This window comes from Erpetoichthys calabaricus, chromosome 7 (assembly GCF_900747795.2).
Source record: "Erpetoichthys calabaricus chromosome 7, fErpCal1.3, whole genome shotgun sequence".
Lineage (NCBI taxonomy): Eukaryota > Metazoa > Chordata > Cladistia > Polypteriformes > Polypteridae > Erpetoichthys > Erpetoichthys calabaricus.
This window is the reverse complement of record NC_041400.2, coordinates 3336473-3351502: the sequence shown is the minus strand read 5'-3', so window position 1 is coordinate 3351502 and position 15030 is coordinate 3336473. Positions and strand designations below refer to the sequence as shown.

Genomic DNA, 15030 nt, shown 5'->3' with positions numbered 1-15030 from the left:
ATGTGTGTGTGTGTATTTTATATATATATAAAACACAGCAACACTCATAACAATGACAACACAATTACATTGACAATCATGTTACGTTATTTTTAAAATGTTTCCTTTTTTTTTCATAACCTCTTTAACACACTACTTCTCCGCTGCAAAACGCGGGTATTTTGCTAGTGTAGTAATACAATGCATAGGCTTTATCATTCCAACAGATGGCGCATCACAAATATTTGTAGTAATGCACATTACTACTCATAAGTGTCTTTGTAGGTGTGTATCTGTCCAGTAAGCTATCTCTCTGTCATTTCAACTGGTGGCCCATCAGAAATGTCTGTAGTAATAAATTGCATTGGTCACGCCAGCAGTTGATGCATCACAAACATTAACACTACTTTTATGAAACCCATACCAAATGGTATATTACAGAGATGTATGCATTGCATGTGTTATTGCAACAGGTGGTGCATCACAAAACATTTGTAATAAGGCGTTTTATTACTACAAATAAGTATCTGTGTGTCTGTTCGGTTGCAATGTCTGTCATTCCATCAGATGGCGTATCACATACATTAACACTGCTTTTACGAATCCCATACCAAATGGCATATAACATAGACCTATGCATTGCATGTGTCATTCCAACAGGTGGTAGATCACAAACATTTATAGTACTACATTTTATTACTACAAATAAGTGTCTGTGTATGTGTGTGTCCGTCTGGTTGCTATGTCTGTGTTATTCCAACAGACAGAAATGTTTGTAGTAACAAAATGCATTGGTCACGCCAGCAGTTGATTCATCACAAATGTTAGCACTGCTTTTACGAATCCCATGCCAAATGGCATATAACAGAGACCTATCCATTGTGTGTGTCATTCCAATGGATGGTACATCACAAACATTTCTAGTAATGTATTTTATGATTACAGATGTAATTATGATTTGTGCTGCACCATCTCTTGGAATGACAAATGCAATGCATTTTATTACTAGGAGCGCTGATACAGTGCATTTCCACATCCACCACATGACAAACCAACTCAGGATCCCAGATTAGGACCTGAGTACAACAAATGTTTGAATTGCGCCATCTGTTGGAATGACAAATGGAATGCATTTGACTGCTACAGTTGTATGTGATGCACCATCTCTTGAAATGACAAATGCAATGCATTTGATTACTACAAATGTTTGAATTGCGCCATCTGTTGGGATGACAAACGGAATGCATTTGACTAATACAATTGTTTGTGATGTGCTATCTGTTGGAATGACAAATGCAAAGCATTTGATTACTACAGATGTTTGAATTGTGCCATCTGTTGGAATGACAATTGGAATGCTTTGAGTACTTCAGTTGTTTGTGATGCGCCATCTGTTGAAATGACAAATGCAATGCATTTGATTGCTACTAATGTTTGAATTGCGCCATCTGTTGGGATGACAAATGGAATGCATTTGACTAATACAATTGTTTGTGATGCGCTATCTGTTGAAATGACAAATGCAAAGCATTTGATTACTGCAGATGTTTGAATTGCGGCATCTGTTGGAATGACAAATGGAATGCTTTGAGTACAATTGCTTGTGATGCGCCATCTGTTGGAATGTCAAATGGAATGCTTTGAGTACACCTGTCTGTGCAGCGCCATTAGTTGGAATGACAAATGTAATGCATTTGATTACTACAAATGTTTGAATTGTGCCATCGTTTGGAATGACAAATGCAATCCCTTTTATTACTACTGTACATGCATTACAAAATACATTCCAACAGAAGGTGCAGTGCAGATGTTAACACTGAGGTCTGCGTTGATTACTTCAGTTTCAGCTGGTCTCTATTGTGTCTGAACGTGTCTATGCATATCACCAGTCCCAATCCTAGTATGATGAATTGTCTGCCTATGGGTTTATATGAACATGCATGTGATCACTAGATGGGTGGTGCTGTTCCCGTTTTTTACCACCTTGTTATTAAGGCATTGTTATTATTCCCATTCATTTTACTGTTTTTTTGTTAATTTTTTTATCCCACTGGGGTGCCGTCCTGCCTTTGACTGGTGGTGTGTCCACAGCCTGACATTTCGAGTCACTCGTTAGTTTGAGACGAAGTTCATTTGATTGTCCCTGCTGTTCACTGTTCTGCCCGGCTTGGCTCCGTCCGCACCCCGGGACTTGCTTTGGACCCCTCCGGCTCGACAGACTTTGGTTTTTATTTTTGTTTTTTCGCTGCGTTCCCGCTGATGGTGTTTCTGTAAGGGGAAGGATGCCATCATTGTAACCAAGGCGCTGTATCAGTGATGTAGACCAGTAATGTCCTTGAAATAACGCTGGAATTTATCCAAATGGTTGTGACAAAGGAAAAGTGACAGCTGCGGTTACTAAAAGTAGCAAATTCAAAAGTCCATTTGAAGCGACGTGGTGACGTGGGTATTTTTAGGGTCTCGCTCAGAGAGGTGGAAGGGAAATACGTTCATTTAAGTGGCACAAAAACTGTCTGGCAAACTGGACTCGGAGGACGCTGTGCTGCTGTCAGAATCTAGAAAGTTCTGTGTTTCAAAGCTGCAGGCTGTGAATGTAGCTGGCCTGAGACACATTGAGAAGGCTGACGCCTGCTGGTGGGCACCTAGGACCGGGCACTGTACCAGTCTGCAGCCCCCCATATTCCTGACTCTCTGTGAGTCTCTGACTGAGTCACTTTGCCTGGCAGGGCTCCAGGTAGAACTGTTGATTATGAAAGGCGCTATATAAAAGCCCCTATTGAGACCTTGAGAGAGTCACTTCCACTTTGGTGATATGCACACTCCTGACCACTCTGCCCAATACAGAATAATGAGGACACCACAGTATATGGGGGCTCTGCAGAAACACTAAAGAGGACCACCTGTCTGAGACCCAACAGGATATGGGGATGGGGGTGGGCAGGGGGGCATGAGGCACAGGCTTCAGTGATTTACAGCAGACATCCAGAAATAGGACTTGGGCTTATGTTTGGGACGATTGTTGGATTTCACCCTGCAGTTAATTAATCGCACCTTGTGCAGGTGTGTGTGGCGCCTTGACCAGTGAGTGTAACTGTGTGACATCTCAGGACATTTGTCCAATATTCACACAATATAAATTGCAGGAAAATTTATCAGAAGATGAAGATGAAGATGAAGAGGAGTGATTAGTCATACAGAGATATGAGGGGTGGGGCCAGAGGTGTGATTGGCAGCCTGCTGGGTGAGTCCAGATAAGGGAGTTGCAACCAGCTGGGTGTGGTTAGAGGCCTAAGTGGAGGCTGGTTGGGCGGAGTTAAAGGTCTGAGTGGCAGCCAGCTGGATTTGGGGTGCAGATGAATGAGTGGAAGCCGGTTGGGCGGGGTTAGAGGCCTAAGTGACCGCAGGAAGGGTGAGGTTAGAAAGGTGATACTGCTGCCACTCAGGTCTCTAACCCTGCCCAACCTGCTGCCACTCAATCATCTACAATCCTGCTGGCTGCCACTCAGACCTTTAACTCCGCCTAAGGAGCCTGCTGCCAGTCAGGCCTCTAACTCCGCCCACACCAGCTGCCAGTCAGGCCTCTAACTCCGCCCAACCAGCTGCCACTCAGATCTCTAACCCCACCCAACCAGCTGATGCTCAATCATCTGCAATCCTGCTGGCTGCCACTCAGGCCTCTAACCCCGCTCAGCCTGTCTTCTCCACTTAATTTATCTGTAATGTATGTTATGTGCATTTATGAAACATATTTTCAGGTCAAGAATTACAGAAGTTTCATGTTCATTAATCATGGTGCCAGATGTTGGTGATGTACTGCATGTTAGTTAGCACATACAGATATTAATTTCACTCTACTCTGCACATGTGAGAAAGCTTTCTAGCCCCACCCTTTCTGCTGCCACTCAAGCCCCTAACCCCGCCCATCTTGCAGCCACGCTATCATTTGGCCCCACCCTTCCTGCACCCACTCAGTGAATTTCTGTTTGGGATTAATAAAGTATCTATCTATTATATAGTGCCTTTCACGTCTATCTATCTATCTATCTATCTATCTATCTATCTATCTATCTATCTATCTATCTATCTGTCTGCCTAACCCATACCACCCCAACCCCCCACCTCCTGCTGGCTGCCACTCGGACCTTTAACTTCACCCAACCTGCCACCACATAAGAACACATAAGAACAGAGGCAGGTGGCCTGAGTACGTAAACTGCTCGACTTTGTGGTGTTTGCACTTGACCGGAGTCGACCCAGTCGGTAGTTTCTAATTGGATGAGCTGGAGGTTGGTGACAGAACACCGCACACGAGAAGGCGACCCCTGAGCTCACCTTGCCCTCTATAACTCCAACAGCTGGTGTGATCCCTCTTCCCTGCCTCCGGCGTCATAACCATTCAGTATTGTTAAGCTCAATTAAACAGGGCTGTCCACGGATCCCCCCACCCCAGGACGCTCCCATAGGTCCTATTTTAAAGAACGGTACGCGTGCCATTACGTAACGTGACTGAGTGGCTTAGCCGAATGCGAGAGGAGCTGCCGTAGACGGTGTCCTTTATTCTGTGCCAGGGAGCACTTCTGAGATTATTGCCTTCATTATCTCCTTTTCATTTAATCCGAAGAAAAGCTCCCGGTGGCCTAGATACGTACGTCTAACTAGAGGGACCCAGCTGCAGACCCCACCGGCACGGAAATGGAAAACACGCTCGGCGTCCTGTCTGCGTTTTTTACAGATCTGAGTGAACGTGGCTCACTGTGCCATACAACCGCCTGGCAGCTTCAAGGATTCGGGGTCAGCTGGCAGCCCACTGTGTTGAATTTGGCTTTTTTTTTTTTTTGTCTCCATGTACTCCCCATGCCCTGGGCAGCCATCTTTAAATGTGTATAGCGCCTTTCTATTGTGAACACCATCTCAAGACCATGAGCTACTCTATATGAGTGAAACATGGGCACCCCATCAAGGGTCGTCTCCTGGTAGGACTTCACATCTGCACTATGGATGGCCCTTCTTGTATTCTGCTGGCGGTCCGTGATTTGCACCCTGGTTTGTCGCCACACTTTTCAACTGTGTTGTTAAGGGGGCTTGATAGAGGCCGTCTGTCCTAAGACAGTTTGAGAAATTTAAATTGGAAAAGCCTGTGCCAGTCCGGTTCTACCCACGTTCTCCGCAGGTGTTTGGTTTGGACCAATCACAGGACAGACCTCGGGTGCTGGTGATACAAGACACACAGAAGAACTCGCTGCTGTGCCATGCCGGACGTCCCGACTGAGGATGGCCCCGCCCACACACGCATAAACTCTTCCTGACGGCGACACCCTACCCCCCATGCACGCAGTCTGCTGCCTTTCCATTAACTTGTACTGGGGATCTGTTTGCTCTCAGTAGGGGCTGTCACAGGTTAAAGTAAAGAGGAAGAAGATCTACAAGTTGGCGTAAGTTCAAAGCTTCTAAGCTTCTCAAAATAGACGAGCTGGCAGATTCGCCAGTGGGAGATTTTGAAATCCAGCGCAGTGCAACCCGTTTGATTTTGTCCTTGAAGAATAAGGAGGTCCACATTTCAACACGGTGAGTCTACCGGAGGCCAGCCGAGTTGCTTCAGACAGACAGACATATGTGGCTATCGCAGGTGGCGCTTCACGCATTACAAGCGAATGCCACCAAAAAAGAAACAAGTCAAGTCAAGCTGCGCACTTCGGCGATCGCCACATTCGTCTTTAAGGATCTAAAAGTAGAAAGTAAGTCAAGTCGAGAAGGGCACTAGAAAGTCACACCGCAGAAACACGACGCCTCTCCTGCATTACTGAACAGTCATAAATCTCAATCTCGCTTCATATGTGTATATATTTAGTGACCTACAGGGGGTGCCACTGAGCCCCCAAACCATCAAACACACAAGTCCCGGGTTCAAGCGAGTGGATTTTCTTGACAAGCTTCTTTCTTTCTGCCAGTCTTACGTGTCTCTCCCTCTTTTTGTTCTCCTCCTTCCACTCCTCCAGGTGAGCTTCATCCTCCCAACTCCGACTCCCCGAGGTGAGGACTCGGACCCCCTTTTATGCCAGACCCGAGAGAACTTCTGGTGTTACAGCACGATACATTGAGAGCACTTCTGGGTCCCTTAAATTAGGGACGGTCTGTCCCCATAGCTCCCCCTGGTGGCATCCGTGGAACCCAATAGGGCTGTCTAATGGGACTGCAATTCCCAGCCTGCCCTGCGGGTATCTGTAGCCCAGGGTGACTGCCACCTACTGTATTGGGGGAGCAAGTAGTCTGTGTGAGTGGTCTCCCTCAAGTCCCCCGTCCTTCTGTTAAACTCCCCTCCCAGTTTGAACCATCCTGGCGTGTGTGTGTGTATGTCTGTAAATTAGTGTTGGGTTGGTGCTAAAATTTTGATTTTGGTATCAATGCCAGTTTTCGGACCCCAGCACCGGTACCAAAATGGATTCAAGGTAAATAATGGAAAACTCCAAAACCCCACCCTGTCTTACTGCAGCCTCCCTGGTGAGCCGTGCCATGGCTCTCCATACTGCCCACCGCTTCCCTCTTGATAGCCCCGATCACGCCGAGGCAACGGGGTTCGCTGGGTCCCCTAATTAAGTTCCGATCCCGTGGTTGTGTGTAGTTTAATTTCGTGAAGTCTACTAAACTGAACATTTTTCCACCAAAATGAGGGTTGAGGGAACGGGAGTGGGATTGAGTGGAATTCTAGTTCTGAAAATCCCACACTGACGGTACCATCCGTGTTCAAATTTGGGTTTGCTTTTCCAGCACCGATAAACTGTGCAGCCCGATGTGTGTTTGTGTAGACTTGTGTCCAATTCTGGTCAGGTGGTCTTTAGTGCCCTCAACCCCTGAAATGGATTGAAAAGATTCTGGAACCCACCCACCGAACTCAGCCCATTGAAGGTCACAGTGCCTGCCTGCGCCACGCCACCCGTACCTTCTCTTAACTCGTCTTGCGTAGCCTGCATGCTTTCATCCTGTCCTGAGAAGTGCCATCGTAATGACAAAACCTGAGAAAGTCCGGCGACTGATCTGCAGGTCATCAGGTCAGGCCTTTGTGAGAAAAGAGGAAGCCGCGGCACGGCTGGGCACACAGTAATGCCAAATCAGACGTGCCATCTCTGTGACTCTGAGAACAAAAGATAAATAGGCGGTAAAAATAATAAATATATTTATCTATTAGCGCCTTTCCCATGCTCATGTATGTTGTGGCCAAACTGGGAAAACCCCTCAGCATGGAGAATGAAAAGGGGTCTTTCACACTCGTCTGTCTGATACGGCGCCCCTCCGATCAGATGGATAGGAGAGCAGCCGTCTGCCTGCCCGTCTGTCTGCCTCTCCATATAGCGCCTTTGTTGTCTGCCTGTCTCTGTCTATATAGCGCCTTTGCTGCATGTCTATATAGCGCCTTTGCTGCCTGTCTGTCTGTATATATAGCGCCTGTGCTGTCTGCCTGTTTATATAATGCTTTTGCTGTCTGTCTATATAGCAACTTTGCTGTCTGTCTATATAGCACCTTTGTTGTCTGCCTGCCTGTCTGTATATATAGCGCCTTTGCTGTCTGTCTGTCTATATAGCGCCTTTGCTTTCTGTCTATATAGCGCCTTTGCTTTCTGCCTGTCTGTATATATAGCGCCTTTGCTGTCTGTCTGTCTATATAGCGTCTTTGCTTTCTGTCTATATAGCGCCTTTGCTTTCTGCCTGTCTGTCTATATAGCGCCTTTGCTGCCTGCATGTCTATATAGCGCCTGTGCTGTCTGTCTGTCTATGTAGCACCTTTGATGTCTGTCTATATAGCGCCTGTGCTGTCTGTCTGTCTATGTAGTGCCTTTGTTGTCTGCCTGCCTGTCTATATATATATCGCCTTTGCTGTCTGCCTGTCTATATAGTGCCTTTGCTCCCTGTCTGTCTGTATAGCGCCTTTGTTGTCTGTCTCTTGCAGTGTTTCCCAACCTTTGTGGTGCCACAACCCAGTTTTTGACCTGCCAGTGTGCTCGCCACCCACCCTGCCCCCTCTGTGAATTTAGTGCCACCCATCACAGAGTGGGGTGGCAGGGGATGGGGGGAGGTTTGTTTTCCCCTCCGTGAATTGCTTTTCCTCCTTGGTGAATTGTGCAACAATCATCAGGGTGGGAGTTGTGGGGGCTCATCCAGGAGTGGTGTGGGGGGGGGGGTGCGGCCCACCTGCAATCCCACCACGGCCCACAGGTTGTTGTAGAGTTCTGTCGTGTCTGTCTGATCAAATCTGAAGATCAAAGGAGAGGACTTGATGAGTGGGTCATGGCACAGAGCCCCCTCGGCCCCCGTGTCCCCAAAGTGACGTCTGCTTTTTAATTTTCTAACTTGATTGCCTCAGAGGGTTCACCAGAGCCACACGATTGTCAGTTAAGCATCTCGTAAAGTGAGCTGGATATTCGTGTGCCGTTCTCTGCTTTAAGCCCGCCGGCAACATTCTTGTTGATGAGAATTGAGAGTTGGAGTCTGTGGTGATTGATGGAGTGGGGAGCGGTGGGTGTTTCAGTGCTGCTCATTTAGCAGTGAGTGCCCCGGAGCTGCCATGTGGCAGAGCGCCAAGCTGCCCGTGGGGATTCTCACGGCTCCGAGTGCCGCCTCGACGTGTCAGAAGTTGACGTTTACCCTGCCAGCACAACTTTTTAATGGGTGATTAGTGGCTTGAGAAAAAACAAGCAGTCAACCGGTCGGTCATTTTGTACCCTGCTTAGTCCTGAACTGGGTCACAGTGTAGGGGGTGGGGGTATGGGGGGCTGGAGCCAATCCCTGCCAGCATAGGGCATCACAGGGTAAACACACACACACACACACACACACACACACACACAGGCCAGTCCACCTAACCTGCATGTCTTTAGACTGTGGGAGGAAACCCATGCAGACCTCACGCAGGGAGGACCCTCACCTGGTCTCCTTACTGCAAGTCACTGTGCCACCGTGCCTCCTTGAGAAAAACAAACAAAAAAGAATTTGCCAGGCAAAGGCCTGCCAAGTCCGCGATGTCAGCAAATAAACCGTCGATGATTGTAACCTGGGCATAGAGAGCTGCAGTCTGACCTGTATACAGTACTGTGCAAAAGTTTTGGACCCCCTACCTTTTTTTTATATAAACTTCGTCTTAGCTGTGTGTCAGTAGATAAGAGCAAATGTCACATTTCTAAGCATTCGTTTTTCATAACCTTCATTATCACGGAGCAATGTTGGCTTCATTAAAGGAACACTGCACCGAAAGATGGTCTTGTTTTATATATTACTTAACCCCGTACAGTTTGAAAGGGTGGGCAAACAAAAATTTTAGTCTCACGTTTTTGTGGAGAACAGACATAAAGTGTCTGACAGAATGGAGCCAGTGGTGACCACCGCTGGACGAGAGCAAACAAAGTAAAACGTCCACAAGAAAAATGTCACATTACTCGTGTCGCATGATCCACATGTCAAGTCATCCAGTCGTAGGCTCACAACGTGCACAATTCTATCAAAATGAACAACTTGGAAAACGAAAGCAGTCCACAAACAGGACTCACTCCACATGGGGTCACGCGTCTGTTGGATACCTACCTCTCCCCCTCAATACGTGGGCCACATTTCAACAAGATGGTGGCCGAGTTGCTTCCTGTGGATGGTCAGGCAGACACACAGACAGACAGACATGGCTATTGCAGTAGGTGCTTCATACATTCTAAGTGAATGCGCTTTAAAAAAAGTTGAGAACAAATTGCAAGATTCTCATTTATTTGGTTTATGTGCTGAATCATTACACGGAAACGAGACTCACAATTCTCAGTCCTATAAATTCATGAGCTGTAACGTTACCCGAGAAGGAATCTCACGACGCTCGTTCATGGCTGCAGTTTCTACCACCTGCACATTCACGCTGTGAATATCCTGTTCTAGGATGTTGCATCGCAAACATTTGTAGTAATGCATTCTATTGTTTTTGTTGAAATGCATTTTATTTGAATAGATGTTGTAGTGTGCCATCTGTTGGAATGACAAGTGCAAAGCATTTTATTACTATTCAAACAGCTGGAGCATCAGAAACATTTGTAGTAATGCATTTTATTACTACAATTGTCTGTGATGCGTCATCTGTTGGAATGACAAATCCAATACATTTCATTACTATTCCAACAGATGGAGCATCACAAACATTTGTAGTAATGCATTTTGTCGTTTTTGTAGAAATGCATTTTACTTGAATAAATGTTGTAATGCGCCATCTGTTGGAGTGACAAGCGCAATGCATTTTAATACTATTTGAACAGATGGAGCATCACAAACTTTTGTAATAATGCATTTGTTTTTTTGTAGAAATGCACTGTATTTGAACAAATGTTGAAATGCACCATCTGTTGGAATGACAAATGCAATACATTTCATTACTATTCCAACAGATGGCGCATCACAGACATTTGTAATAGCGCATTTTATTACTACAATTGTCTGTGATGTGCCATCTGTTGGAATGAAAAATGCAATACATTTTATTACTATTCCAACAGATGGTGCATCACAAACATTTGTAGTAATGCATTTTGTCGTTTTTGTAGAAATGCATTTTACTGGAATAAATGTTGTAATGCGCCATCTGTTGGAGTGACAAGCGCAATGCATTTTAATACCATTCCAAGAGATGGAGCATCACAAACTATTGTAGTAATGCGTTTTATTTGAATAAATGTTTTTGATGCGCCATCTGTTGGAATGAAAAATGCAGTGAATTTTGTTACTTTGTGTATTATAAATACATTCCAATGGAATGTTAACACTTAATATGCTGAGGTCTATGTTGATTACTTGGATTTCAAGCCGCCATAGATGCGTAGCCCAGCTGGTATCCCTGTATTGATCCTTTAATGAATGTGCAGCTAATAAAGCAGAGGTGAGTTACCTGCCAGCTGCCCAAGCCTATGGAAGGTGGGCAGAGTGTGGGTTTTATTTTGTATTTTTCTGCATTCCTGACCGCACAGCCGTTTCTTTTTTGCTTTTTAGGAGGCTCCGGTCACTTCATTTCACCTAAAAGGAGCTGACAGAAACTTAGCTGTCCTCGTAGAGCAGACATGAACTAATTTAGGGATCAGGCCTGCAGCCTCCATGATCGGCTTAGCATTGGCTGCCCTTCCCTGCACCCTTTAGCTGCGGCACTCAGACGTCCTCTAACCGTGAGAGTGAAGCACAATGGCGAGGAGGACGATGGCCTGTCGTCTGCTTAGCTCTGTCAGTGGTGTACAACGAAAAGGAGATGAGGGAAGCATCAAAAGCATTGCCACGCCAGGTGTAATCTCGTTTATGAGCCAGCATAGTCAATAATGGAGAAGAATGAGCAGGCCGAGCTTTAACAGGTTAGGGTGCTGAAAAGTAGCCTGGCAGTGATGAAGGGCCTCGTGTCTCGTATGTTGTGGGTTTTCAATCAGCATGGGGAATCCACAAGTCGAATTACAACCAGAAAAGTCGGAGTTGAAGGTTTAGTGAACTGATTGCACAGACCTGTGTAGCACACAGGCTAAAAAAAATAAAACCCACAGACACCCCCCACTGTCAGTCAAAATGTTGGGTTCCAAAGTAGTCAATCTCGTCCGTATAGCCCTAGAGAGCAACTCTGCCAAATTTGGTCCAGGTCGGTCAAAGTGTGTTGGATTGTAGTACTTACACTGAGTCAGCAGGTGGCACTGATGTGCAAACTGGAAAAATAAAAAATTAAAAACCAACTGGGACCCCCAGGGTAAAGAAATTCAGTTCCAAAGTAGTCAGTCTTGTCCATATGGTCCTAGAATGCAACTGTGCCAGAGCTGGTCCAGACTGGTCAAAAGGGGGTGGGATTGTATAGAGGACGGACGGACAGACATGCATCCTGTTTTATGCTGAGAGATTTTGTGAGCTTTTATAAAAAGCCAAATTTCTGCAATTGGACAAATACAACGGTACTTATCTGTCTGTCTGTCTGTCTGTCCAGATAAAGCAGCTGTGAGGTCAGTGAACACGGAGGACTCGTCGATTTGCTCGCAGCATTCATACGCACAAAGCCTTTTGTTTTCCCAGAGTGCGTTTTCTGCTTTTGTGGTTTAATTTACCTGTTATGACTTAAAGCAACTCTGCCAATTTTGGTCCAGGTCGGTCAAAGTGTGGGTAGGGTTGTAGTACTTACTCTGAGCCAGCAGGTGGCACTGATGTGCAAACTGGAAAAAACAAGAAAGAAAAACCCAACAGGTAAAAAGTTTGGGTTTCAAAGTAAGTCAGTCGTGTCCATAAGGTCCTAGAAAGCAACTGTGCCAGAGCTGGTCCAACTTGGTCAGAGGGGGTGGGATTGTAATACCTACGCTGTGCCAGCAGGTGGCACTGTTGTGCTAACTGGAAAAAGAAAGAAAAAGCAACAGTTCCAAAGCAGTCAGTCTTGTCCATAAGGTCCTTGAAAGCAACTGTGCAAGAGGTGGTCCAGACTGGTCAAAGGGGGTGGGATTGTATAGAAGACAGACAGATGGACAGACAAATTGACAGGCAAGTCTACCTATCTGTCTGTCACATTCAGATAAAGCATTTTCTGTGAGTTTGGTGAACACGGAGGACGCGTCGATTTGCTCGCAGCACGGCGCCTTACACGCCGCAAGGCCCTTCATTCATACGCACAAAGCCTTTCATTTTCCCGGGGTGCGTTTTCTACTTTTGCGGTTTCATTTGCCCCTTATGACTTATAGCATCGAGAGGAGGGGGACGCTGATGCACTCGTTGTCTTCCGTTTCTGCACGAGCAGCCAAGAAGACTTCAGAAAGCACGTGTGGAGGCGGCTCGTGATGACCATGGCCCACCCGCGTGCGCGTGAACAGCCCCCGACGGCGACTCCCCACCCACACAGGCAGTGGGCTGGTGTGCTACGAACTCGTACTGGGGATCTGTTTGCCGTGAGTGGCGGCTGTCGGAGGTGAAGTAGAGGAGGACACATTCGAGTTGGTGTAACCGCCATAAAAGTAAAGTCCACTCGTTCTTGAAGTGTTCATCTGCTTTAATGCCAACGACTTGGCGGAGTCGCCGGTGCTTTTCGATGGCAGATTTTGACGTTTCAAAACTGTGTTAGAGCGCGATGTGCTTGTGATATCTCAACGACACCTGAACTGCCTCGACTGATCTGTTTGAACAATTAGGGTGCCACATTGTGACAAAACTGGTCCGTGGGAGGCCAAGTCATTGTGTGTGTTGATGGACAGACAGACATAATGCCAGGAGGTACCCCTGTGGTAACCACATCGATGCCAACACACTGAAAATCAAAGACTTGTAAGCGGCTGTCTTACCTCCGTTTATTTTGCTAAAACAAATATTTTGCCACACTGTGCTGGTAAAATGAGTGGCCAACACCTCCGCCCCACGGTATTTTGCACCCCAACACACAAACATTAACAAAACACAGAGGAAAAAAATGTCAAAATAAATAAGCAGCAAATACCTAGGGTGGTACCGTAGTGGCGCAGTAAGATGCCAGTGGGTGCTGCCAACGACTGAGTTTATGGAAAAACTAAAAAATCCAAAAGCTCTGCCCATCGTTCTCTTCCGGTTTTATGTGTACGGTGCCTACAGCCACACACCACAATTCCCACAAGCCCCCTCAGCATCCCTGCAATGCCATTTAAAGACAAGGACCCCGCATTTACAAACCAGATACTGTATGTAAGCCCCAAGTTTTGTTACAAACGTATACCCGTCACCAAACAGGGCATCCTGCACCCAGTGGGGCAATGCTGCTGGGCTGGTTGATGTGAGTGTGCCATGTGAGAGACAGGTGGGCAGGTGGGCACTCACTTCAGAGTGGGACTGTGGAGGTGAACATGGTGACTGGACGAGTGTGGGACAGTTAGGCCACCTGACAAGTTTGCCCATGTGGGTGTGCCCTGTGACGGGCCTGGCATGCAATTCAAGGCTGATTCCTGCTTTCTGTTGGACTTAATAAAATGGGAGGATGAATTTCACCCCATTGCTTTTACACAGCATGGCGACTCTGAATGTGCCCAGTGAGTGGGCCCCTCTGGATGGACTGGCAGCACACTTCTGGACGGGGGTCTCCTGGGCACGTGTGGTTGTGTGTGTGTGTCACTTAAGGGGTGACTCCTGCCAACCACTGGGCTGATTGAGTTAGTATGCTGAATGGGTGGATGCGTCAAGTCCAGGTGCCACCTACAGTTAGGTCAACCAGCCAGCGTGGGCACACATGTGGTTGGACTGGCACCTACTTCAGGGGTGACTTCTGTTTCCATTTGGTCTAAGTGAGGTTAATACAGTGGGTGGTTATGCCCAGTGTCCCAGCAACAACAGCACTGATGCCAGTTGCATTGTGCTCACTTGTCGATTGAAGGGCAGTTGGCATTTCTCCTGCACTGAGTGACCGTGTCTTCTGTTTCTTTTTATTATTTCTAGACCACCAGAAACTGGAAAGAGAAGCCAGAATCTGCCGCCTGCTGAAGCACCCCAACATCGGTAAGTGGGCAGACGCCTCTCCTCTTGGTTTTTTTCTTTATTTCGTGTTTCATACTTTGAGACGTGGATGTGTTTTTTTTTTCCTTGGTGTGCCATCTTCTCTATGGCAGGGCATTGGCACACCTTGCTGTACTTAACCCGACAGTCTGCGATTATCGGAGGCCATAAGTAAAATGAAATAAAGGCAATAAAAGTCAAGAAGTCAATACCTGGCAGTGCTGCAGAGGTCTTGGCACACACAACTGGTGAGGTTTTTATTCAGACGGGTCCGCTCTGTCGGAGTTCTGCCTGCAGGGTGAGGATTGTTTACCCGACAAGACAAAACTGAAAGTGGCACTGAGTTGAGCTGAAGACAGACGAGGGCAGGACACGGCACGGCAGAGGTGACGAGGAGGTTCAGAACAAAACGCCTGTCCCTCCATCCAGTTCAGGCTTGGGCATGTCGGGGGACGGGATGAGATGCCAGTCAATCGCATGGCACGTGGAGTGCCACCTGGCTATGTCCAAGTCACCAGGCAGCTCAAAGCTAACTCTGCTTTTCTGTTTATTTAACAATGTGTTAGCAAAAGGTGCCTG

At 46.7% G+C, this 15030-nt stretch overlaps 1 protein-coding gene across 12 annotated transcripts in view; it reads left to right on the top strand.

Annotated features, from left to right (window-relative positions):
• camk2d1 (calcium/calmodulin-dependent protein kinase (CaM kinase) II delta 1) overlaps nt 1–15030 on the top strand; it is a 151569-nt gene that overhangs the window by 81078 nt on the left and 55461 nt on the right. For all 12 annotated transcript variants that reach the window (XM_028805088.2, XM_028805084.2, XM_028805081.2 and 9 more), the window contains exon 3: nt 14395–14454. In XM_028805088.2, coding sequence (XP_028660921.2) covers nt 14395–14454 — 60 coding nt within the window. The remainder of the gene's footprint in view (nt 1–14394; nt 14455–15030) is intronic.